The sequence below is a fragment of the Danio rerio genome, chromosome 6 (genome assembly GCF_052040795.2).
Source record: "Danio rerio strain M-AB ecotype USA chromosome 6, GRCz13ab, whole genome shotgun sequence".
NCBI classification, from domain to species: Eukaryota; Metazoa; Chordata; class Actinopteri; order Cypriniformes; family Danionidae; genus Danio; species Danio rerio.
Genome location: NC_141026.1, coordinates 24,974,698 through 24,999,305, shown reverse-complemented (window position 1 = coordinate 24,999,305; position 24,608 = coordinate 24,974,698). Strand labels below are relative to the sequence as shown.

Here is a 24,608-nt window from a genome sequence, read left to right as displayed (position 1 = left end):
GTTTTATAAAAATAAAATGAGCAATTTTTATCATTTCAGCTATAGGCAATTATATGATTCAATTATACATAAGTTATATGACATTTATGAGGCATGTACTATGTTTCTGTGTGTTTTTTTTTTTGTGGTGATCTTTATTATAGCTACGCAAATATTTTCTAAAACGTCTAGCAATAATTCGCCTACAGCTTGTTAGTTAATTATGAACACAAAAATAATTATAATAATAAAAATAAAATGATCAAAATAAATAGATAATAGAGCATCATTTTGCTAAATATAATAGTGCTTTATATGCTTTAAATCCTGCGATATATTTTCATATTCGTTTTTTTCACTTGCTGCATTCGTTATTTAATGTTTGAATAGTAAAACAAATAACAGCCATCGCTTAATTGGTTTCATTTTACCATCAAAATGTAGTATATTTTATATCATTATCAACTTTTTATATAAAAACGCAGTGTAATTTAAATAATTGTTTAAAATTAAATAATTTAAGTGCTGTGTTTTTATTAGTGAAAGTACCCGCTCACCTTTGACAAGGCCTGTCCAAAATTATATTTCTGCCACTATAATGCAAATGCAATATTATTGTTGTCTTATCATTGTTTATTTTTCTGTTATGTTCAGAGATTTTAAATATTATTTATTTCCCCTCCAATTATTTTCAATCATCACGTTACATTTTGGTAATTTTCCCTCCAAATAAAATTTAGCCAGAGCTGCGCAACATATGAATAAATAAGGGTGCACATGTACCTATATTTAGCACCCCTATATGATAGAGCGGCATAACAGTGTTTAGTCACATGGTTGCTTTTGCTTTTATGAAAATAATAAATAAATAGTTTCGGCTCTTATTTAACTTTAATTGAACAAAAGGAGCCGTTTACATTGCGTTACCAAGGCAACTACTGATGCGTTTTGTGTAATGTTTTAAAGAGCTTTGTCGCAGCACGACAGTGGAAAATGAAACCTTATCCGTGCTGTCTGGCCCGGTTTGGCACGGAATGGAACAGTTCTGTTTAAAGAACGATTCAGCACGATAGTGGAAAAGCGGCTATTCAGTGCTGCTGCGAATACTTTGTAAATGCCTGTCCTGCTTATTCAAATTACTTGTTCCAATTAATTAAATTAATTGACTGTAATTGACTGGCACAATGGATAATTTTGTCATTAACCATGAAAATGGTTTAATATAGGCTTCTCTGAAACTGTGAATATTTCACTTTTATTTTATTAAGGCTTAATTATTATTTAACAAATCAGTTAGTGTTTTGGCGTTGAAGTATACTGGTTTTAAAGAACTTCAACTTAAATGTTATTCATTCTTCTATTTTATAGTAGATAATTGACCAACAAAATATGCATTAAAATTAAGATACTGTACAAGGTATAGCAAACAAAATTTGTTTCAAAAAATATATTTTCTAAGAAAAATATACAAATTATATTTTTGTTTATATTTTGTTAGTTGTGCGTCTCGTTTACACACTGCTTAATACACACAGGATGTACAGCAATACGCAAATATCTTTACATATAAAAGAGATTTAAAGGATTAAAATATTACAAAAATATTTTCTAGCCTACATAAATATAAAAACCATACTTTCATGCCTTCTTCAACTAGTTTTTTTTCCAGTTTATTCATAACACTTTGCTTTTGTATAGCAAAAAATTTGTATAATTATTATAATCATAATCATTATTAGTAGTAGTATATGTTATATGCATATTTATTTTTGACTTATTAAAAACTAGCTTAGATTTGTGTACCTATCAGGTTTTAAACCAAAAGGGGCATAACATGTGTATTTGGATATAACCAAAGTTTTTTTTTACCACACTTCGTTATTATTGTTCATTTATTCGATTGCTGAAAATTTGTTTGCTGGAAATTTGAACTGAATTTAGAAATAGCTTTGAAACAAATCTTTGCGCTTAACAAACTAAATTAATTATGTATAGGCTAATGGATAATGGATTTACGTACAACACGTTTCCCTATCCACGAGAGTGAAAGAAAAATTTAAAAATGAGGAGGCCTTATCTCTCATTCTCTCCTCGGGACACTAGCTGCCATGAGAGCGCATGGGCTGCACGGTTGAGCTCGCCCAAAATGTGGATGGCACGCAGCGATTTCAGCCACGTGTAACTCCAAAGGAGCAGACGGCGAGGGAGCTGAGACATGCGGCAAGAGCATATACCCCCCATACCGTTGATATAAGCCATCGTCGCCATGCTGTCTGTCCTGACCAGCATGTGTTTCTGCTCCAGCACCGGTAAAAAGTGGCGGAGGTCGAGATACATTCCCAACAGCTCCAGGCAGTTGATATGCCAATGCAGGCAGGGTCCGGACCAAAAACCCGCGGATGTATGCTCGTTGTACACGGCCCCCCAGCCCATGCTGGAGGCATCTGTCGTTACGACAACATGCCTGGATACTAGCCCTAGGGGCACTCCGGCCCATAGAAAAGCCAGATCCATCTAGGGGCTGAGGGTGCTGAGACACAGCGGAGTGATGCGATCGAGTGCCCGTCTGGGAGCTCGATCGCAAAGCCAACACATAAGTGGTCTCATATGAAGCAAACCGAGTGGCGTGATCGCGGCTGCAGATGCCATATGCCCCAGGAGCCTCTGAAAACATTTCAGTGGGACCCCTATTTTCCTGTGGAGCTCGTTTACAGAGGAAAGCATCAGCCTGGCGCCCTCCTCGGAGAGGCACGCAACCATAGCGACCGAATCCAGCTCCAGCCTGAGATAAGAGATCCTCTGCAAAGGCAAAGTTTGCTCTTCTCTCGGTTGACCTGAAATCCTAACTGGTCGAGGTGCCAAAGCACTTTGTCTGTGCGCATAATCAGCTGATCGCGGAACGATGCTAGAATGAGCCAGTCGTCGAGTTAGTTGAGTATGCGAATGCCCACAGACGCAGAGGCGCTAGGGCACCCTCCGCGAGCTCGGTGAAAACCTGCGGAGACAGAGAGAGCCCGAAGGGTTGGACTTTGTATTGCCAAGCTCGTCCTTCGAAAGCAAACCTGAGAAAAGGGAGGTGGCGTGGAAAAATGGACACGTGAAAATATGCAGGTCTATGGCTGCAAACCAATCCTGTGGATGAACACTCTGAATCAAGCATTTCTGTGTGAGCATTCTGAAGGGCATTTTGTATAAATGACAGTTCAGTCTGCGCAGATTTAGAATTGGCCTTAACCCCCCGCTCTTTTTGGGCACAATGAAATACGGGCTGTACAACCAAGACCTTATCTCAGTGGGAAGGACCTGCTCGATTGCATCCTTATCTCAGCTGGAGGGACCTGCTCGATTGCTTCCTTCGCCAGGAGGACAGCAATCTCCTGTTGCAAGACAGGGGCACTCTCGGGGATAACCCTCGTGAAAAGGACACCCGTGAACTTGGGAGGGTGAATAGCGAACTGAATTGCTTAGCTGAGTCTGACCGTCCGCATGAACCACCGCGATGCGCCGAGCGGTGGTAACCAAGCCAGCAGAGTGCGCGCTAATGGCACCATCGGAGCGATCGCTATTGTGCCAGCGGAGGAGCAGCTCGGGATGGGAGTGCTCGGGATGGGCAGGGGGTCCAGATCTTCCTCCGAGCATGTCAACCCGCCCTCTGATGCAGCAATAGACGTCACGCCCCCGGTGTCATCTAATGAAATCACGGCCAGCCCGGAGGATGGACGAGCGCTCACACTCGAAGCACAAACAGAGCGCAATGGCAAGGAGCGAGGGGTCCGCTGGTCCAAAGGCGACGGATTAGCCCCCACTGTAGCCCTCAGGCCTGCCCGAGTGCTAACCACTTGGCGGGGAGATGCAGGGGTGACTTGCCCTAATAAAAGAGCTTGCCGCGACCTCAGTTCTGCAATAGTCAAGCCATCGCAATGTGGGCAAGAACTGTCCGCGAGCACCGCATCAACATGTTGGACCCTCAAGCATGTGACTCAATACTCGTGCCTGTCATCCGATGCGAGGAACCCACCGCATCCAGAAACGCACGGTCGAAACGACATTTTTAAAAAGACACACTGCACGACCGTGTGCTCTCTTAGGGAATTCTGCTTTTTGTAGAAACTGCTCTTTTAGATCACCAGCGAAACGCCAAGGGGACGGGAAACCCAGCTCAATCACCGCTAAAGCGTCTTCTCCTGCACTGGTGAAGGAAATGTTTTTTTCAACATTGGAAGTCAGATCAGCAGAAGGGTTCTTCAGTCTCAGATCACATTTGAAGCAACAATTCTGATATAGCCCTAATTGGCTCATCAGTTTCAACTGTGGAGCTAAGCTCCACCAATTCAATTGGCATTTTATTGGCCTGTTTTATATCTTCAGAAGTGATTGGTCGTCTAAAGCACTCCCAAAGTCTGTTTATACAGACACACATAGGAGTTCCCTTATAAAGGGGAAATATATTTATGTATTAAATTTAAGATTCATTAAGGCTCAAATCTGAAATCTTTTAATGAAAAAAATTAAATATTATTATTATTATTATTTTTAATAAAAATAAAATTGAGATAGCATCTAATTTTGCGCACAAACATTACAAACACATATGTTTATAGACTGACATGTTTGTGCACAAAATTAGGTGCTATCTTAATTTTATTGTTTTACAGACATGCATGACCATATTACACTGGTGTCTTTTGCAGCACCGTATTTTTTAGACGCCTTGTACAGATAAAAAATGTTCAACTTTCACCTACAGCAGCGCATATTTTTCATGCTGTCACATTCAGAACAGTGGAGCAATCAGAAGAACTCGTAGGCGGGACTAATGTTGCGAGCTTCGTTTATGGTATTTGGCATGACAATGGCAACATGGCAGAGAACGTTCGAGGTTACAGAAGTAACCCTTCGTTCCCCGAGGAGGATATGTGCCCAAGGTTCCTACCACTCCGTTTTAATACTAGGTAGTGAGCCTGCAAGCGCTGCCCTCGGAGGAGGCAGACCCAGCCCTTCTTTATTGTCCAGTTCGCGTTTTGCGTATTATCCGGACCGCACTCAGAGTTTAGATCATCTGAGCAGCTCTTCGTCTGTAATGGCGGTCGGTAGGGTGTTGAAACACGCTTGCTGCGCCATTCTCCCTAACACAGAGGTACGTGTGCCTTTTTATCTGTCAGTAAAGTTCCCCATCAGGTGAGCCCTGCAGATTCCTCCGTGGCCCCCATCACTGACTCAGCGGAGGAGTCACTTGCTGGCCCACTACGTTGTAGGTCTGCCCGCTGGTCAGCCCGCGTTTTGGGTATAGGTGCCTGCTATCCGTGATCCCCACTAGGCGATCCCATATGCTTATTCCGCCACGGTTAAGTCCCCCCCCTGGGCGGACCCGTGTCTTCCCTCTCCGCTAACCACTCTTTGCTATGCGTACTCCCCCTTTTTAGGGCTAGTCCATATGTAAATTCTGCCATCTATCCCCCCTTGGTTAACGGATGGCCTCCGCAGCGTCCTCCCTATCGGGATTGCACGCTTCCCAACGTACTGTCATATTTTCTAGAATTATCTAGATGCTCACGACTTCCCAAAAAATATATCTAAATCCGTAAAACTTCTGTTGAAGTAGGATAAATTAGGGCCAGGGACACGTTGGAGGACCGCGCCTCCCATGATGTGGGTGGGTCACGCTTGCTTGACAATCCCCTCATCGGGGGCGTTGGTAAGGTGCAGTCATTATGGCGCTTTCCATAGTTCTCCCATTTCGTGGTTTTTCACAAAGATCAAATCCACTTAAATGCACTGAAGTTCCCCAACCGAAGGGGAATGTTCGAGGTTACAGAAGTAACCCTTCGTTCCCCGAGGAGGGGAATGGAAGTGCTATAATCCTTCGCCATAATGACTGTCCCTTAGCTGTTTGAAAGACTCTCCCAAAATGTTAAGCCCCAAAAGAAAAGTAACAATATGCTTTCAGATTCTTGCACTGATTGAATCCTTTATTCAGTCCACCCCCACTTTGCAGCTGTGGGAGTATTTTCTCATGGCTTTATGAACAAATGATCCTACGAAACAGTTTGATTTGAAAACATCCTGTGTGTTAAATGCTTTAAAACACTAATAAGAATATATTTTTTTAAATATATTCTTAAAGCAAAATTTGAATTTTTGGTTTTTAGAATGTTCCTCTAACCTATTTACTCTTTACTCTGTATATCACTAAACATCAGATAAGATGTTTGATTACATAATCAAAATTTAAGCAAACAATTTATAAAGTAACAAGTAAAAATACGATTAAAATACAATCACTTACATTTCAAACATTTTTAAGATACACTTTTACTGATGGTTTATGCTTTCAATATACAATAATTAAAAAAATCCAATCAACTCAAGTTTCTGTGATTTGTTAATTCTGTTTAACCTTTTTTTAATTGACAAAAGGGCTAGCACAGTGATGTACTGAGTAGCACAATCACCTCACAGCAAGAAGGTCGCTAGTTCGAGCCCCGCTGGGTCAGTTGGCATTTTTGTGTGGAGTTTACATGTTCTCCCTGTGTTCATGTGGGTTTTCTCTGGGTGCTCTGGTTTCCCCCACAACTCCAAAAACATGTGGTATAGATAAATTTGGTAAGCTAAATTGTCCGTAGTGTATGTGTGTGAATGAGTGTGTATGGATGTTTCCCAGTGATAGGTTGCAGCTGGTTTGCGGTTCATTCCACTTTGTCTCTGTGCATAATCAATTGCTCCGAGAGAGGGCAAAAATCAGCCAGTCGTCAAGAAAATTGAGTATGCAGATGCCCGCGAGCCGAAGGGGCGCTAAGGCACCCTCTGCGGGCTTGGTGAGGACCCGCGGAGACAGAGAGAGCTCGAAGGGGAGGGCTTTGTATTGCCAAGCTCGACCTTCAAACGCAAACCGCAGAAACTGACGGTGGCGAGGAAGAGTGGAGACATGGAAATACGCGTCCATCAGGTCTAATGCTGCAGACCAACCCAGAGGACGAACACACCGGAGGATGCGCTTCTGCGTGAGCATTCTGAACGGCAGCTTGTGCAGACAGCGGTTCAAAACGCTCAGATCTAGGATTGGCTGTGACCCACCGCTCTTTTTTGGGCACGATGAAGTGTGGGCTGTAAAACCCGCTCTCCATCTCGGCTGGAGGGAGTGGCTCGATTGCATCCTTCGCCAAGAGGACATCAATCTCCTCTCGCAAGACAGGGGCGGACAGGGGGCTGACCCAGGTGAATACACACCCGTGACTTGGGGGGCCGTTTCGTGAACTGAATCGCATAGCCGAGTCTGATTGTGCGTATGAGCCACCGTGAAGGGCTGGCCCACGCTAATCAGGCAGGCAGAGCTCTCGCTAATAGACTCATCGCTACAATCACTGACGTACCAGCAGTGGGGCAGCACGGAGGGGGTGTGCTGATCCGGGAAGCGCGCGGGTCCCACGGAAAAGCTGGAGGTGAGATATTTGCTCTCACTCCACACCCGAGCTCCGGAGGCTAGAAAGCATAGCGTCCCAGACTGGCAGATTTCGGGCTGTCACATCCGGGGAAGTGGAAAAGTGCTCTTTCATAATGTTTTCATGGCAGTAAAAAAGTGCCGTTGGAAATGGGGCCCCGCCCTCCAGCGGGGGAAAGAGCAAGTTCCCTCTTCTCCAGATGGTCTGTCCCAGGGACGCTTCGCGGTCCGTTGCCGGACTTAGCGGCGTTCAGGGCAGGGGGGCTGCCTGCTTCCGAGGTGCCCGACGCGCTCTCTTCGCCAGAGGCGTGTGCGGGGGCGGAGCAGCTCTCGTAGGCGGGCGCCTTCGGCGAGGAGCAGGTATGAATGGCACGGCAGGCGGAGCGGGCTACGGACCGCCGATAAGACATCATCCTGGCTGAATTCACAGACGGTGTCGCCGAACATGGCTTGGGATATGGGGAAGTCAAGAAAGCGGACTTTGTCGACTTCGCGCATATCAGCCAGGGGTGGCGCTCCTGGATCACTAATGTGGACATCATCCTCCCCAACGCACACGCAGTGGACTCAGTAGTCCGAAGAGCTAAGTCGGCAGCAGTGCGAAGCTCGTAAGCCTGGGTTGGAAACACCCTAGGGCAGCTCGGCCAGCGCCAGCGCTTGGTAGCGCTGGTAGGTGGCTATCGCATGCAAGGCGGAAGCAGCCTGGCCCGCAGCTATGTAAGCTCTAGCTCCGAGGGAGGCAGATAACTTACAGGCTTTGGATGGGAGACGAGGCAAACCCCGCCAAGAAGAGGCGCCCCGTGGATTGACCGCCATCGTGCACTCAACCTGAGGAATCGCCACATACCCCCTGGCTGTTCCACCGTCAAGAGTGGTGAGGGACAATGATAGCCCACCCTCCGATGCCGCGGTGGACGTATGGTCTCCGGTGTCATCGGGCGTAAGGGCTACCATCTTTTAGACGGATCGCTTCCCCCGCCTAAAGCTTGGATGGAGCGCTTAGAGGAGCGGGAGGTCTGCGGGCCCGTGGGCGATGGATTATCTCTCGCTGAAACCCTCAGATCTGCCCGAGTGCCCGCTGCAGAGCAGGGGACAACAGGGGTAGTTCGCCCTTTTGCAAAGGCTAGCTGCGATCTTTACTGCGCAACGGTCATGGCATCGCAATGACGACATGAACTTCCCGCGAGCAGCGCATTAACATGCTGGACCCCCCAGGCATGTAACGCAGTGCCCGTGCCCATCATCTGAGGACAGGAAACCACCGCATCCAGAAACGCACAGTCGGAGCGCTATCCTGAGAAGGACGTGCTGCACGACTGTGTTGCTCTTTCTGTGAAGTTTGCAACTTTATACGCACCACTCTGGAGGACCGGACCCAAAGAACGCCAGTCAAGGGAGAAACCCAGCTCCACCGTTTGCCACTGCGTGTACACACTTTATGCGAGAATGCTCTCGTTTGCTCAGAATCGCTGGTCACAGCAGGAGGAACCCTCATCGACTCGATCAGAAAGTCTCTGAAGCGAAAAGGATGGCGTTTGCTCGCTCCAGGTGTGCTTATATGCTGGGATAATTGGCAATGAAGCACACCTGTGCAAGCTTACGCTGCCAATTCATTGCATTCATTGGCCCGTTCAATACTCTTTCAGACAAGCGGCTTCTGAACCGAATCCTCCCATTTCGTGGATTTTCACAAAGATCAAATCCACTTAATAGCACTGAAGTTCCCCAACCGAAGGGGAACTCTTGGAACAACTAGACTATCTAGATGTTTTCTCTTTTTCTGAGCACTATCATCAAAATCCTAGCAAGTTGCTGCAATATGATTGGCGGAAGAAAATAATTAAACCAAAGTGAAAAACAAGTGAACTTACAGTAATCAAATGTTTGGTGAGTGAATAAAATTTAATAATTGTACATTACATTTACATATTTTAAATCCACTCTTATAATCATTTATAAGTTGGCATCCCTATATTATCAGGCATTTACTTCAGTTTACATTCTATAACCAAAGACCCTATACTGTATATGATTTTACAATGTTCCCTGTCTCTCGGCCTCTTGTGCTGTGACAAATGCAGGCTTTCTTAACCTGCAAGAAACTCTGGTTATTAAAAAAATATGTGAATATGTGAACCTTTTATCTTATTTTAATCCATCTGGGCCCTTTTTGAAGTTTGCAGATATCCTGGTCCTCTATTCAAGAAACATTTACTTAAAGTACACTTTTTATAGCAGAGATTGTAAGATTTCACTTCACAACATTTTTTTGTAAAGAATCAAGACATTTAGCAAATAATGCAAAAGAATATATGAAACATTAAGGGACTAGTGAAACTGAAATCAGAAAAAAATACAAAAGAACGCACAGTTGTGAGAGAAAACAAGAGCATGTAAAAGTTTAAGCAGACTGCAGTGATCGGAAGTCTCTAAGAGAGATTGGAGACCTGTGGAGGTGTAAAGGGTTATTAAATGGAAGTTAAACACATTTTTTACCATTCCCAAAATGTTAAGCCCCAAAAGAAAAGTAACAATATGCTTTCAGATTCTTGCACTGATTGAATCCTTTATTCAGTCCACCCCCACTTTGCAGCTGTGGGAGTATTTTCTCATGGCTTTATGAACAAATGATCCTAAGAAACAATTTCATTTGAAAACATCCTGTGTATTAAATGCTTTAAAACACTAATAAGGATATATATTTTTTTAAAGTTTGTTTTTGCCTTGCTAGAAAGGGATTCTTAAAGCAAAATTTGAATTTTTGGTTTTTAGAATGTTCCTCTAACCTATTTACTCTTTACTCTGTATATCACTAAACATCAGATAAGATGTTTGATTACATAATCAAAATTTAAGCAAACAATTTATAAAGTAACAAGTAAAAATACGATTAAAATACAATCACTTACATTACAAACATTTTTAAGATACACTTTTACTGATGGTTTATGCTTTCAATATACAATAATTAAAAAAATCCAATCAACTCAAGTTTCTGTGATTTGTTAATTCTATTTAACCTTTTTTTAATTGACAAAAGGGCTAGCACAGTGATGTACTGAGTAGCACAATCACCTCACAGCAAGGGGGTCGCTAGTTCGAGCCCAGCTGGGTCAGTTGGCATTTTTGTGTGGAGTTTACATGTTCTCCCTGTGTTCATGTGGGTTTCCTCTGGGTGCTCTGGTTTCCCCCACAACTCTAAAAACATGTGGTATAGATAAATTTGGTAAGCTAAATTGTCCGTAGTGTATGTGTGTGAATGAGTGTGTATGGATGTTTCCCAGTGATAGGTTGCAGCTGGTTTGCGGTTCATTCCACTGTGGCAAGCCCAGATTAATAAATGGACAAAGTCGAAAATAAAATAAATGAATGAATAATTCATAAAAGTACAAAGTACGGTTTTCTTTACAATTGTACTATCTTTAGGTTTATCAAACACTAAGTAATTTATTGATCGTTACTGTTCAGTTTTCTTTGTTCTTTCCTTTTCTTTGCATTCAAATATGCAGGATGCATGAATCTGCCATGTAGAAAACCATGTTGATAAAACTCATTGTTTTATTATTTTTTCTAAACAAGAACTCCTGTTAAAGATAGTTGAAGATTGCTTTAATATTTCAGCTTTTATGTAACTTATAGGATTTATTTGCTATCTTAGATTAATTAATTGTGACAGGTCTTTAATGTGGTGCCCAAAAGTTTCCTAAGTGAAGTTTATTTGTAAACTAATTTCGAGAGGATCACGTGCTTATGATTGCTTGTGGCTGGTCCCTTATTATTCAATTTATGATTTACCAATCAGACAATTCCTAAGCCACTATAAATACCCTCAGTTCCATATAACAGCCATCTTTGTTTTGAAGAATCCCTGCTTCCACCCCTCTTCCTCCTCCTTTCCTAGATGGGTGGCATGGTGGCCCAATGGTCAGCACTGTTGCATCACAGCAAGAACGTCACTGGTTCTAGTTACCAAGCCTGCCGATGTTTCCGTGCGGAGTTTAAACGTTATCCCTGTGCTCACGTGGGTTTCCCCTAGGTTACCCGGTTTCTTCCCACCGTCCAAAAAACATGAAACAATGGGCTCTATTTTGACGATCCATGCGCAGAGCGCAAAACGCAGGGCGCAAACGCTTTCAGGGCGTGTCAGGATTTTGCTAATTTAAGGACGGGAAATCTGCCTTGCGCCGTGGCACATAGTCTAAAAGGGTTACGTTTATTGTCTTAATGAGTTATAGGAGTGTTTTGAGAATAAACCAATTAGAGTCTCATCTCCCATTCCCTTTAAGAGCCAGCTGCGTCGCGCCAAGAGTGCATTCGCTGTTTACAGGACACAAAGTAAGTCTAAGTGGAAAAAATGAGCATTTCACTAGCAAACAGTTAACAGTTTTTTAACAGAAAACTGTTAAACAGAGCATCTACTGCGTGAGAATGAGAGATAATGGAACTACTTTCACATTCGCTCTTGGATAGGGAACCCTTTACGCACAGACATCAATTAGTCTATAAATAAATACTTTTGTTTGTTAAGCACAAATATTCGTTTTAAAACTATTTCAAAATTCAGTTCTAATTTCCAGCAAACGAATAAATGAATAATAATAACAAAATGTCTTCAAAAACCTGAGTTATATCCTAAAAACACATGATGTGCCCCTTATGGTCTAAAACCTGACAGGTGGGCAAATCTAAGCTTGTTTTTAATAAAACAAATATAAATATGGATATAATAAATAATACTGCTATTAATAATAACATTATACAAAAGCAAATTGTTATGAATGAACTGAAAAACCCTCCCGAGATGAAGAAGACATAAAAGCAGTGATTTTTCATATTTATGTAGGCTAGAAAATAATATGTTTTGTAATATTTTAATCCTTTATATTTATGTCCTATATCTATTCTTATTATATCCTATATATATCCTTAATATTTACATTTTTTCATATGTAAAGATATTTGCCTATTGCTCTCTTGTGCGTATTAAGCAGTGCGTAAGCGAGGCGCAACTCTGCGCCGGAGTTTAGACCGGGTTAGTTTAGGTCTAATGAAAAATCTATTATAGTTTTACGACTCTTGCGCCAAGCTGAAACTTCCAAAAGACTACTGCGCCACGCCTTGCGCCACACTGCGCCGGGTGTATGATAAGGCCTATATAGTTAATTGACTAATCCAAATCGGCACCATAAACATGCTCCTAATAAGTAGTTATCTCTAAAAACACTCCTTACCGGTGATATTTCAGTTCAAGTAGTACTTGCATCCACATCCATGTCTGGTTTTCTCTTGATGATCCCATGAAAACAAGATTTACACCAACAATGTCTCCAGTTGTGTTTTTTTGTTTTTTTTCCTTTTCAATAAATTCAGTTTGAAAATTAATTTGCTTTATATTATGTACTTTATGTCCTGACACAGATGTTAAAACTGCATTCGACACTATTATTATTTGTGCCGAAGTGTCTTTGTATAATTCTCAGTCTCAAAGATAGCAGACAAGTTGTCCAAGTAAACTAACAATGCATGCATTGACTTCTTAAAGATTTTTGGCTTTAATTTACTAAGATCAAAAGAATTCATGATTTCATTCAGTTTCAGTTTTAGACATTGCATATAAATGACTGTTGTTTAAGGCATACTTTTGCTTTCAAAATGAGTCTGACTTAACTTAATTCATGTACAGTACAAACATGCTTTTGTATGACAAAAGATCAAACTGAACCACCAGTTTGTTTTGCAAATGAACATTGAATTATTGATTCATTCAAATACACGTTCTTTATAGGCATTTGTTCTTTCATTAAGAAAAAAAAATCTTCATCCGCTTTATTTTTTATGTAAGAGTGGATTCAACCATGTGTGTTGTTGACAAACATTAACTGTTGAGACTTCTGATGTCATTAACTTCCACTGATTTTTAGTTAATTCTCACTAAAGTAAATGGTGAATAAAATGTTCTTTATGCCAAACAAGTAATTAAAAAACAGTTCAATATAATGAATTTTAATTTAAACTCTAAATTTAGAAAAAAAACCTAACAATACTGGTACCCAGTAATACCCATAATAACATGTTTTTTGCATTTGGTCTCCTAATAATCCATCTAGCATGTGTTTCACTGAAACACAATACATTTTTCATCTAAAAAAATCATCTAAAGTAACTCTTTGCTGCATAGTCAGAATTATTGTTTAAATATCTATGTGTGGGTGTAACAGCTGCTTGTGTGAGATTTTGTTTTGATGGTTTCCTTTAGACTTTCTGTTACTTTCTAACTATGTTTGGCAATATTAGCAGACTGTCAGCTTATACTGGGTTAATAAAGGTATATTTTGATGTTCCTTCAACAGACAATTTCTACAGTCCCTTTACAAGTACCTTTCATCTTATTCTACTAATCCTAATCTTTACCTAATTGTCCTCTAACCCATCAGCTGTCATTTGGTAATGTTATGCATAATGACAATACATACAGTTGTAATCAAAATTATGCTGGGAATTTTTATTTTTTAAATATTTCTCAAAATATGTTTAACAGAGCAAGGAATTTTTCACTGAACTTCCAATAATATTTTTTTCTTCTGGAGAAAATTGTATTAGTTTATTTAGGCTAGAATAAAAGACAACAAATTAAAAATTAAATTTTTTTAAAAAACATTTAAAGTCAATATTATTAGCCCCCTTAAGCATTATATTTTTGATTGTCTACAGAACAAACCATTATTATACAATGACTTGCCCAATTACACTAACTTGCCTAATTAACCTAATTAACCCAGTTAAGCTTTTAAATATCACTTTTAGCTGAATTGTAGTTTCTCGAAAATATCTAGTAAAATAGTATTTACTGTCATCATGGCAAATATTAAATAAATTAATTATTAGAAATGAATTATTAAAACTGTTATGTTTAGAAATGTGTTGAAAAAACTTTCTTTCTGTTAAACAATTGGGGAACATATACAGGGGGATAATAAATCAGTATGGATAATTCTGACTCCAACTGTATATGTTGTACACTGATTAATGATATTGTGCAAATGTATGCATATTCTATAAACACACACACACACACACACACACACACACACACCCACACACACACACACACACACACACACACACACACACACACATACAAACATATACTATAAAAATAATATAATTAAAAATAAATTACTTCATTAACTAGCACTGACCGTCGCAAATGCACCAAAATGTTGCATTAAAATATTTAACATTGCGTATTACTGGGTGTGGCTATAGTCATATTGAAAGTGAAAGCTGAAAAAAACTCACAAAGCTTGTCCTTCATGCCTCGCGTGTCAGTTTTCTCGTCGTACTGTTCATTTGAAGAGCATTTACACAGTAAGTATCTGTTTAATGACTCGTTTTGAACCGATAGCGTCGTCTTTATATCCGCAAGGTTAAACTCACTGTTTAATAGCATTGGTGTCAACAAGCTGACGAAACTTCGCTAAAAGTAGAGCGAGCAAGCATAACAAATGGTCAACAACTGTTAAAGCTTCTTGATGTTTACACAGTTCTCATGTTTAATCGTCGTGTTTGGCTCTTAATACAATATACTGTAGCTGCTATTCATGGATTTCAACACGGAAATGTTTTATAGAAATATCTGCGCGCATGCGTTAGCACCCATGATCGAAATCAAGCAAATATTCAAGCACTTATTTTGTTGTATATAATGTCAAAACTACTTATTGTGCAGACATAGGAGTTTGACCTGTATAAACAGATTTGTTCGTATGTTTATTAAGTAATAATATTCATAAAAACGTTTATACCTTTAGAGAATACAAAAACAAAGAAAATACAAAACATTTACTTTGTGAAGCATTAATTTATTATTTTTTTGTCGTAATTCAATTTTGCATATGGACGAAACATTTACATATACTTATGGATGTACTGTTGTACTCATACTATTTGTGTGTTTTTATTTGAAATCATTGTCAGCTGTAAGAATCGTTTAAAATGTACCATTTTAAAATGAATTATTTAAAACAAATGGGTTCATTATTCAACCAGAAAACATTAAAGTTTATTACTGAAATGACTCTTTTTGCTTTACTTTTCAGAGTAAACATGCCTTCAGTGATAAGGCAATTTACTGCGCTTTCTCTCTTAATCCTTGCTGTGAGGCCAGATGGAGGTACGTGCTATAATAAAAACAAAAATTAACTAATTCATTTTGGATCTATACATTAAAAGCAACCAGATTTCCAGGTTTAAATGACGAATTATACTTTTCTTCTATTTTGTAAGACAGTTTTTTTTATAGATGCTTTAGATTATTATTACATATTGTTGAATATGAATGTGTTTGTATATGCATTGCACATGTGTATATATGTGCAAATGCATATATGTGTGTTCGTATGGGTGTATACATGTATGTACATGCCATGTTTAAACATATTTATCTGTACAACCTTGTTTATTTGTTTTATATATTTTTAATATTTTTTTATATATGCAAGTGTATGTCTGTGCATGTTTATATGTCCCCAGTCTATCTATGCCGAATTATTGTTGAGAGTTGACCTTGTTTGTTAAATTATTTGAGTGTTTTTGAGAAATTGAAATGAGATGTGTGACAGTAGTACTCAAAAGAGACTCTAGATGCACCTTACCACTTTTGCCCTGATGAAGGCAGTTTCTAGCCGAAACGCGTAGGTTTTTTAAGATTTAGGTACGTGAATAAAAGCTTTTTAAATTTTCCACTTTTTTCGAGTGCCTTGGATTGATTGCTGTTGTTGTTTTGATGAATCTCATACCCAAAGAGCACCAACCAAATATTTGAGTTACCCCTGAGAACTTTTTGTTTGTTTTTTTGGAGAACAAATTAACTTTGTTGTTTTTCATACTAAAAGGACTTTTAAAATTTATCTTTAAAGAGTGGAACAAAATTATAATTACTATATTGTCATATTAATGACAGTAGAGGTTTAGATCAATTGTTGTGCTAAAAGCAGTTTAAATGTAAACAAACCAATTATCCATGAAAAATTAAGTGCATTGCTACAATTTATTTTGGTTATAAACACCATGTCACATATTTTATCAATGGAACTTTCTTTCTATTAAACCATGTACATCCCTTTTATGTGCAGGCTGAATAATATGTAAAAGGCGTCATACATAAATGTATAGGGCTTCATGTCAGATTTAAATCGAATTTCGCTTATCAACACATACATAAAACACGTGCATATACACCTATAAAATACTCGCATGTATTCATTCAGTCATTCATTTTTTTTTCGGCTTAGTCTCTTTTATATTCTGGGGGTCGATACAGCGGAATGAACTGCCAACTTATCCAGCATATTTTTTTTACTCAGCGGATGCCCTTTCAGCTGCAACCCATCACTGGGAAACAAAAATACAGTCATACACTACGGACAATTTAGCCTACCCACCTATACCTCATGTCTTGGGACTGTGGGGGAAACCAGAGCACCTGGAGGAAACCCACCTAAACGTGGGGAGAACATGCAAACTCTACATAGAAACACCAACTGACAAAGCCGAGGTTCGAACCAGCAACCTTCTTGGTGTGAGGCGACAGCACTACCTACAGCGCCACCGCGTTGCCTACTCACATATACACCGCAACTTGCATATAAACATAGAAACTTGATCTTTGCATATGTACACCCACAATAACACACGCACAAACATATAAACTTGATGCATGCAAACATACCTGTACAAAAAAAAAAATATATATATATATATATATATATATATATATATATATATATATATATATATATATATATATATATACATATATATATATATATATATATATACATATATATATATATATATATATATATATATATATATATATATATATATATTGTTATTTTTTTTTTAATTAGCATAATCTATTTTCATTATTCAACAGATGTAATTCCTCTTTTAATTGCATTATGTCTGCATCCTAAGCTTAGTAATAACATAAATTCATGCTAAATAATGATCTTGTTCATTTATGCTCAAGGAACTTTTACGTTGAAATTAAAGTACTTCTTTTTCAACTGAAATGACTTTCTTTAACATTGAAAATTCATGCATATGCACATAAGAAGTCACTTGTATATATGTATATACACAGCTAATTGCATATTTGTTAGTGAATTTTATTTTGTATGTTTGCACAAGTGTTATTTGAGTGCCCACGCATCGACTTAACATTCATATGTGAGAGTTTATGGTAGCATATGCATACAGTAGATCGAGTTTATATGTATATGCGAGTGTGTAAAGGTGTGTTTGCATGCAAGGGGTTTATATGTATGTGCATGTTATTAGGCATGGGCTGATATAAGATTCTGATGGTATGATAACCTTGGATAAAATTATGACAATCTCACAATATCACGGTATTGTGATCACTGCTCCAAAATAAATTCTTTTCAGGGTGCTTTTACACATGTAGATCGATTGTTTTGTTCCAAAATAGGGATTAAAATTGTTACAATGTTGCTCTTTGTTCTTGGTGCGGTTCACTTTCACATGGCAAAGTAAACTCTCCTCACATTGGTCAAAGTGTCAGGGTTTATTTAGCAGAGTCCCGCTCAGCTGTCATGCATCCTTATTTTAATTTATGACAATGAGCAATAAGACATTATAAGCGAAAAGGTGCACTTTAATTTTGAATGGTGATACCCACAGATATCATCACCAAATATAAATCAGAGTTAAGTCTGTCTCATACATAACCTTGGCTAGAATTATGCATTATAGGCTTTACATTATAGAGAGAAATAACAGATGGACTAAGACTGCAGTTCGTAAGTTTCCTAACTGATAAACATCACTTGGTAAAATTTTCAGCATGCTTTCACTTTCACATTTGAGTTCTTTGACACACTATAGTTCGTTTTAATCGAGCCAAGACCACCTCATTCTGGCGATTTTGGACTAATTGTTTTAACGTGGATCTGAATGCGATTGCTGGATTCACATATGCCAAATGAACCGCACTAACTGTGGAAACGTGCCAGGTACTTAAACAAAAGTCTTGGTGTGAAAGCACCTTTACATTTCAATGTAAAAAAACAACAACTTTTCCCCCCATTGACCACTATATAATTTATTTTAAGAAACATTTAAAATATTTTGGACCTGTAGATTTTGGTGTGGAGGTTTCTTTTCTGCTAGATGTACTGTTGCTAGGGCTGTAACGATACACCAAACCCACGATTCGGTTCGAATCACGATTTTTGACCCACGATTCGATTCGTATCACGATTTTTTATTTGATTTTTTTTCGTGTGGGGTGGGAAAAAAATATTTTTAAAACAATTTTTAATTAAATAACATTTGAAAAATCTTTATAAACTAAACATCAAAGAACAATATTAACTATGCAAATTATTAACAATATAAATAGCCATATATAAAATAAATAAATAGCCAAAGCTATATCACTTCTGTTTTCTTTGTAACAAAATACTGTTGAAAAACCAAACAGAACTAAACTCCATTGTGTAGATGGTTCAAGCATGTTGAAAATTATTTTTCAATCAAGTTCTCTTACATAGAAAAAGTAAATTAAATAGCTAGGGATGCTCATTTAGTTAATTTTGCTAACCGACAACCGCCGCTCATTAATCGGTTATTAACGGATAACTGGTCAGATTACTATTAATTTTATATTAAACAAATTGACGTGTCTATTTCGTGTATGACACATTAAATATTGCATTTTAAAATACTGATTTATTTTTATATATTAATAGCGGAACAGAACAACAGAGCATCTTCACGCACCTGCAGTGTTTAGCACAAAAGAGCAGAATAATCTAAATAAAATGAATAAAATAAATAGGACTGCCCTAAATTATTTTCACTTAAATAATTAATTTATATTAAAAAACGAAAATACTGACTGATTCTTTTTAATAACCGGCATAGGCTTTTTTTTCCAATCATATGTTTTTTCTCCCGTCAAATAAAAATAGCAGACTTCCTCAAACTGCTTGATCCACGGAAAATATGCATTTATTTAATGCCCCGCTGTTATTATTATAATCACAAAACCTTTACATTTTTAATAGAAATAATTATTTTAAAGAATATGTCCTGATATAGCCTATGGTTTCCTCTCTCTCCCTCGCGGTTCAAGTGCGCGCGCTGCGTGATGAAAAGAAAACAACAACAACACGCGCGCATATGTAGACTTTTTGTAAACAGTTTGTTTAAATATGATGTTGCATTGATCTGCGTACATGCTTTAAGCTGTAAAATAAAAAGTAAAGCCTATTTGTTGCGTTTATTACGCAGATCCAGGTCAACATAAGCGCTGGTTTAGTATCAACAGGTCTGTATCAAACAGCAATATTCTTCTTCCATTTTGCTTCTTTAGCAAATGCGTCTGTAGGCACGGGTTACACGTTATCGTCCCGCAAATTAAGTATGCCTTGCAGTTAAACAAGTGGCCGAAAACAAGGCGCACCCCACTGCCTTTATGTTGACAAGGAAAAAAGAATTGAGGCTCGGTCCTCTTATAAACGACTGAATCAGCTGGGTATCGATTGTGCAAAAGTGTTGCTGTCTGTGGTGTTACAATTGTAATATTTAATACTGTTGTGATATTCAAGATTTGTATATTCATACAGCTCTGGATAACTTAAAACAACGATTAGACCTTCAGAGCGGTGTTAATGCGTCCTGGAGTAAAGCGAAACGGCTATAAACTCCAGCAAGATAGAGTGATTATATGAAGAGCCATATATATACCTTTATCTCTAAATAAAGTATAACTATAGAAACTGTGTTTATTTTAGCTGAAAGGTTCGTCGTGTTTTCTGACCTCAAGTAGCCTATCGCGCACCTGTCAGTCAGCACTCTCAAAGGTTCAAACAGAAAGCGCACAGCACGGTTACATAAAAGTTTGCGCTGTTACCTGACATCTGGTGAACGCCCATCCCTCTCTGCGCAGCCACATTAACAGTGTGAGCAAATCAACGTATATGCGCTGAAAATCCGGCCGCTTTGACAGCATTGGCAATGTTTCTGACGTTGTCGGTTGTCAAGAGGGGTTAAGTTGCTTTTGTTTTTGATATTCCTGACACATTCAGACGGCCCCTTACTAAGAGCTCCGTGCGAGCTCTCCCGGCTAAATATTGCGAGGGCTTAAACGGAGCAGTGCTTGTAATGTCGAACGAAAAAAAATGTTAATTAGCTCAACTTTTGCAGGCACGCGTGACGTTATTGGAAAGGTAGTCACGGGGTGTGTCGCGATTCTCCCTTGTCACACCGCGACACAGGATCGTAGATCTGAGTGTCGCGATTTCGATTTTATATCGTGTTTCGTTACAGCCCTAACTGTTGCCCTAAAAAACAAAATAAAATAGTTGTGAAACCTGTGTAAACCTAAAACAGATCAAAAATATGTACATTATACTTCTATAATTCTATATATTCTCTGGCGGTTTTAAAACCTTGACTTTTCCAAACCGTTTTATCGTTATCGTCCCATGCTTAATGTTAATGTGAGTGTTTATGTGAGGAGCGAATTTATTTGTGTATGTGTACAGTTATGTTTGCATGCAACAAGTACATATGTGTGTGTGTTAATTTGAGTGTATATGCAAGTTTATAAGTATGTGCTTCTGTATGTGTATGAATGCATCAAGTTTAAATGTATATACGCAAGTTTTATATGTTGTTTTGAACATCTAATTCTATATGTTTATGTGCAAGTAATTTATAGATGTAAATATGCATATGTTTTATGTATGTTTTAATAAGCGAAGTTTGATTTAAAATTCTACACGGCACTCCATAGAAATGTGTCCTGCTTTAACGTTTTATAATGACAATTTTTGTTTGTACTTCTGTGTTCAACAGAATTGTTGGATCTGAAATGCCAACCCACAGTTGGAATTGTGGCGCAGACAACAGACATCAGATGTCAATACAAAGACAATGGGGATACCAATATAGTTGGAGTTTTCTTAAAGAAATCAACAGAGGAAAATTCCATTTTTCAAATGTATGGAAATAAGATATATGGGGATAAACGATTTACTCTTGAAAACCCAAGAAACGGTCCATCCTTGAAAATCACCGACACAATGTTTTCTGATGAGGGTAATTATGATTACCGTGTTGTAACAGACCGAGGTGAACAAACGGTACGGCTTTCCATTACTGTCACAGGTGAGATTTAATTATTTTTATCTTTTATCTTTTATATTACCTGATTATTCTTACATGACAAAACCTGACTTAAGTTCTTAGCGTGTTTAGTAGTTTTACATAGTTTTACATAATTACATACATTCTCATACTTTCTCTGCCATTTATCTTTTTTTAAAAGCCAACTACAGTGCTCCCGTCACCAGCACATGGCCTGAAACTCTAATAAATGGAGGACCCGCTGACCTTTACTGTAATGCTACTGAAGGCTACCCAGCAGGCTACATCCACTGGTTTGACAAAACTGGAACTAACTGGACCATTAACTCAGTCCTGAGAAAAGTTCCAAAAGACACCAATGGCAGGAAATCTGTGGCATTGTCTAGTAAACTGACTTTTAAGTCTATCAACAAGGACCTGGAACCGTTTATATGCATTGTGTTCAACAGCAAACATGTACAAGATGGAAAAAGCACAATAAAATCTCCTATATGTAAGCTTGCTTTTCTTACATTCTCTATGAATTGTTTTACATAGCTAGCAAGTTATGCAACTGATGATCATCTAAAAAGATCTGCTTTTTTCAGTAGACAGTTTAAACAGTAATTATATTATGGTTTCTGAAGATCTCTATTCTCAAAATAAAGATGGAAGAGCATGTTTTGTGACAGACAAAAATAAATGGTATGTTGTTTCTCTAGTTTCTCCTGAGGATCCTGAGAAGAATGTTTTGGAACCTGATACAACAAGGATTATTGCTGGTGTGATGGTCATTGGATCTCTTATTGTTGGTCTTCTGTTTGCTCTGTTGTTTTTCAGAAGAAAAAGAAGTTTTCATGGTAAGGACACCTTTAACATTTTTTAAGATGAGCTATTGTATAATATTATTTTGTGTTATATTTACATTCCAGTTTCCCAGTACTGGGTGATGCCTGGAAGGGCATCCACTGAGTAAAAACATATGTCAGAGTAGTTGGCGGTTCATTTTGCTGTGGCGACCCCTGATAAACCAGAAAAGAAGGGAAGGAAAATTATATGGATAAATTCACATTTCAGTGATGGTTTTCCTCTTTATGTAAAACTTTTTACTATCAAATGAATCACAAAAGAGGAAATGTGATAATGCTTGAATTTTAGCTAAAATGATAAAACAAAAACACTTCAGCTCATCCTTTATACATACAATAGTCAACATTTGAATTGGGTAAAAAAAAAAACCTGAAAGACCTCAGAAAGCATAGACTTGCTTCCTTATTATGCTTTGCTAGTGTTGACATAACTGGAATGTCACATGCTTCTTTTTCTTTTTTTTCTTCTTTTGTTAAGGTAAACAGTAGTGAACTATATTTAGAGATTTACATCACTGTCCATTAGTTCTGTATTTCTATAATATATCAGATTGCTGTGACAGTCAGTATAGATAAACCGTTTCATTTCATGCTGATTTTTCCCCATTTTTGAACACAGATCAGAGACGATCTTCTGCCCAACCTTTTCTAAGTATGAAATGCCATTTCAAGCGGTTTTTATCTTTAACCGTCTTTTTATTAGACTTTCTGTTCTCTATGATTAACAATTACATTTATTTTATTAACTATTAAATTCAGCAATTGGTTCTCTCTAGGGATAATTCTGTTTCACTTTACCATATATCAGCAAGACTTTCTGTTCTCTATTTTAAACTTATTTAATGCAGGAGTTATTTCTCTCTGGGAATCATTCTGTTTCACTTTCCCACGTTTCAGCAAGATGTTTAATCTCTACAGCTTTCTCTATCGTACATACTTTTTGGCACAGGTTTTAGGATAAATAACTTCTCTGGCCTTGGGATTTGCACTGAAAGGGCTTTTGCTTTTGTAACACTAGTGACTGGAAATGAAAGTTATATAGACCCCATTAACACATTTACATTGTCTTATGAATAATTAAAATGTCATTTATTTTAGCAGACTATGCGAGAACAGCAGAAGATGATCCAGAAAATCCATGAAAAGAGCAGCAGGTATGATCACATTTCATACTGTCTTTGCTTCATACATCAAAACAATGTTGCACTTGATTTAATATTAGATAATAGTTAACAGTTTGATATTTTTTTATAGCTGATAAGTTGTACTTTATAATGTATATATTAACTTTACTGTTTTTTTATTATTATCTTATTATTGTTTTTAGGACTGAGCATCCAGGCTTCACTATCATCATGTGAAATTAAAACTAACCCCTTGTTTTCATACTGAGGTCGCTTCAGATGCTTTTTATATTGTGTGGTAATACATAATGTAATGTCATGCCTTTAAGACTAAAATGACAAATTACTAGCAAATGCAGTTTACCCCTACAATAAGAAATAAGGTCTGTAGCTCCACACTGAGAATTTAAGAGATCAGTAAAAACTAAGGAAATATTTTGTCAATTTGTATTTTTATGTCTGTCAGAAGTCATTTGAAATGAAATACATGTTATTTACTTTTAAAACAGACTTTTAAAATGATTAAAACACAAATTTGATGTTATTACTTTTTGTTTTTGCAGAGTTTATAATCACATAGTCACACATTTATACCACAGGCAAAGGCTACACACACTTACATACAACTACATGTAATTACTGTAATGCTGCCATTAGATCACTTGTCACAAATTCTTCAACACATCTATTACTGCTGTTTTCCACATTTGTAGATCTTTGTAATTCAAAAGTGAAAAGAATCACTGCATTATTTGTATTTTGGTGATGTTTCCAATTGGGACAATAACTTTGACTGTAACTGTGTGCCAATTACAAATTGTGGCTTTAAGGGTATGAATGTTTGTATAATTTCTTGATTCTGATCTTGAATCTTTTAATTGTTTGTAAAAATTTAACTAAGAACAGGTCATCAGAGATTATTAATACATTATTATTGGGATGTTTTGTTATCACTTTGAATCTGTATGCATTTTCATCTTTAAGTGTTTCAAGTATTTATGTTTTGTGTTTATATGTCATTAAACGAAAAGAAAAACA

The 24,608-nt window shown here is 37.9% G+C and overlaps 1 protein-coding gene across 5 annotated transcripts in view; it reads left to right on the top strand.

The window, feature by feature from the left end:
- The window catches only part of zgc:174863, a 54,785-nt gene extending 30,177 nt beyond the window's left edge, over positions 1–24,608 (top strand). Inside the window, exons 1-8 of one of the 5 annotated variants that reach the window (XM_087254772.1) lie at positions 14,715–14,785; positions 15,517–15,590; positions 21,308–21,619; positions 21,780–22,091; positions 22,300–22,437; positions 23,066–23,098; positions 23,548–23,600; positions 23,774–24,608. In XM_087254772.1, coding sequence (XP_087110898.1) covers positions 15,524–15,590; positions 21,308–21,619; positions 21,780–22,091; positions 22,300–22,437; positions 23,066–23,098; positions 23,548–23,588 — 903 coding nt within the window. In that variant the 5' untranslated portion in view covers positions 14,715–14,785; positions 15,517–15,523 and the 3' untranslated portion in view covers positions 23,589–23,600; positions 23,774–24,608. 5 annotated transcript variants of the gene reach the window in all.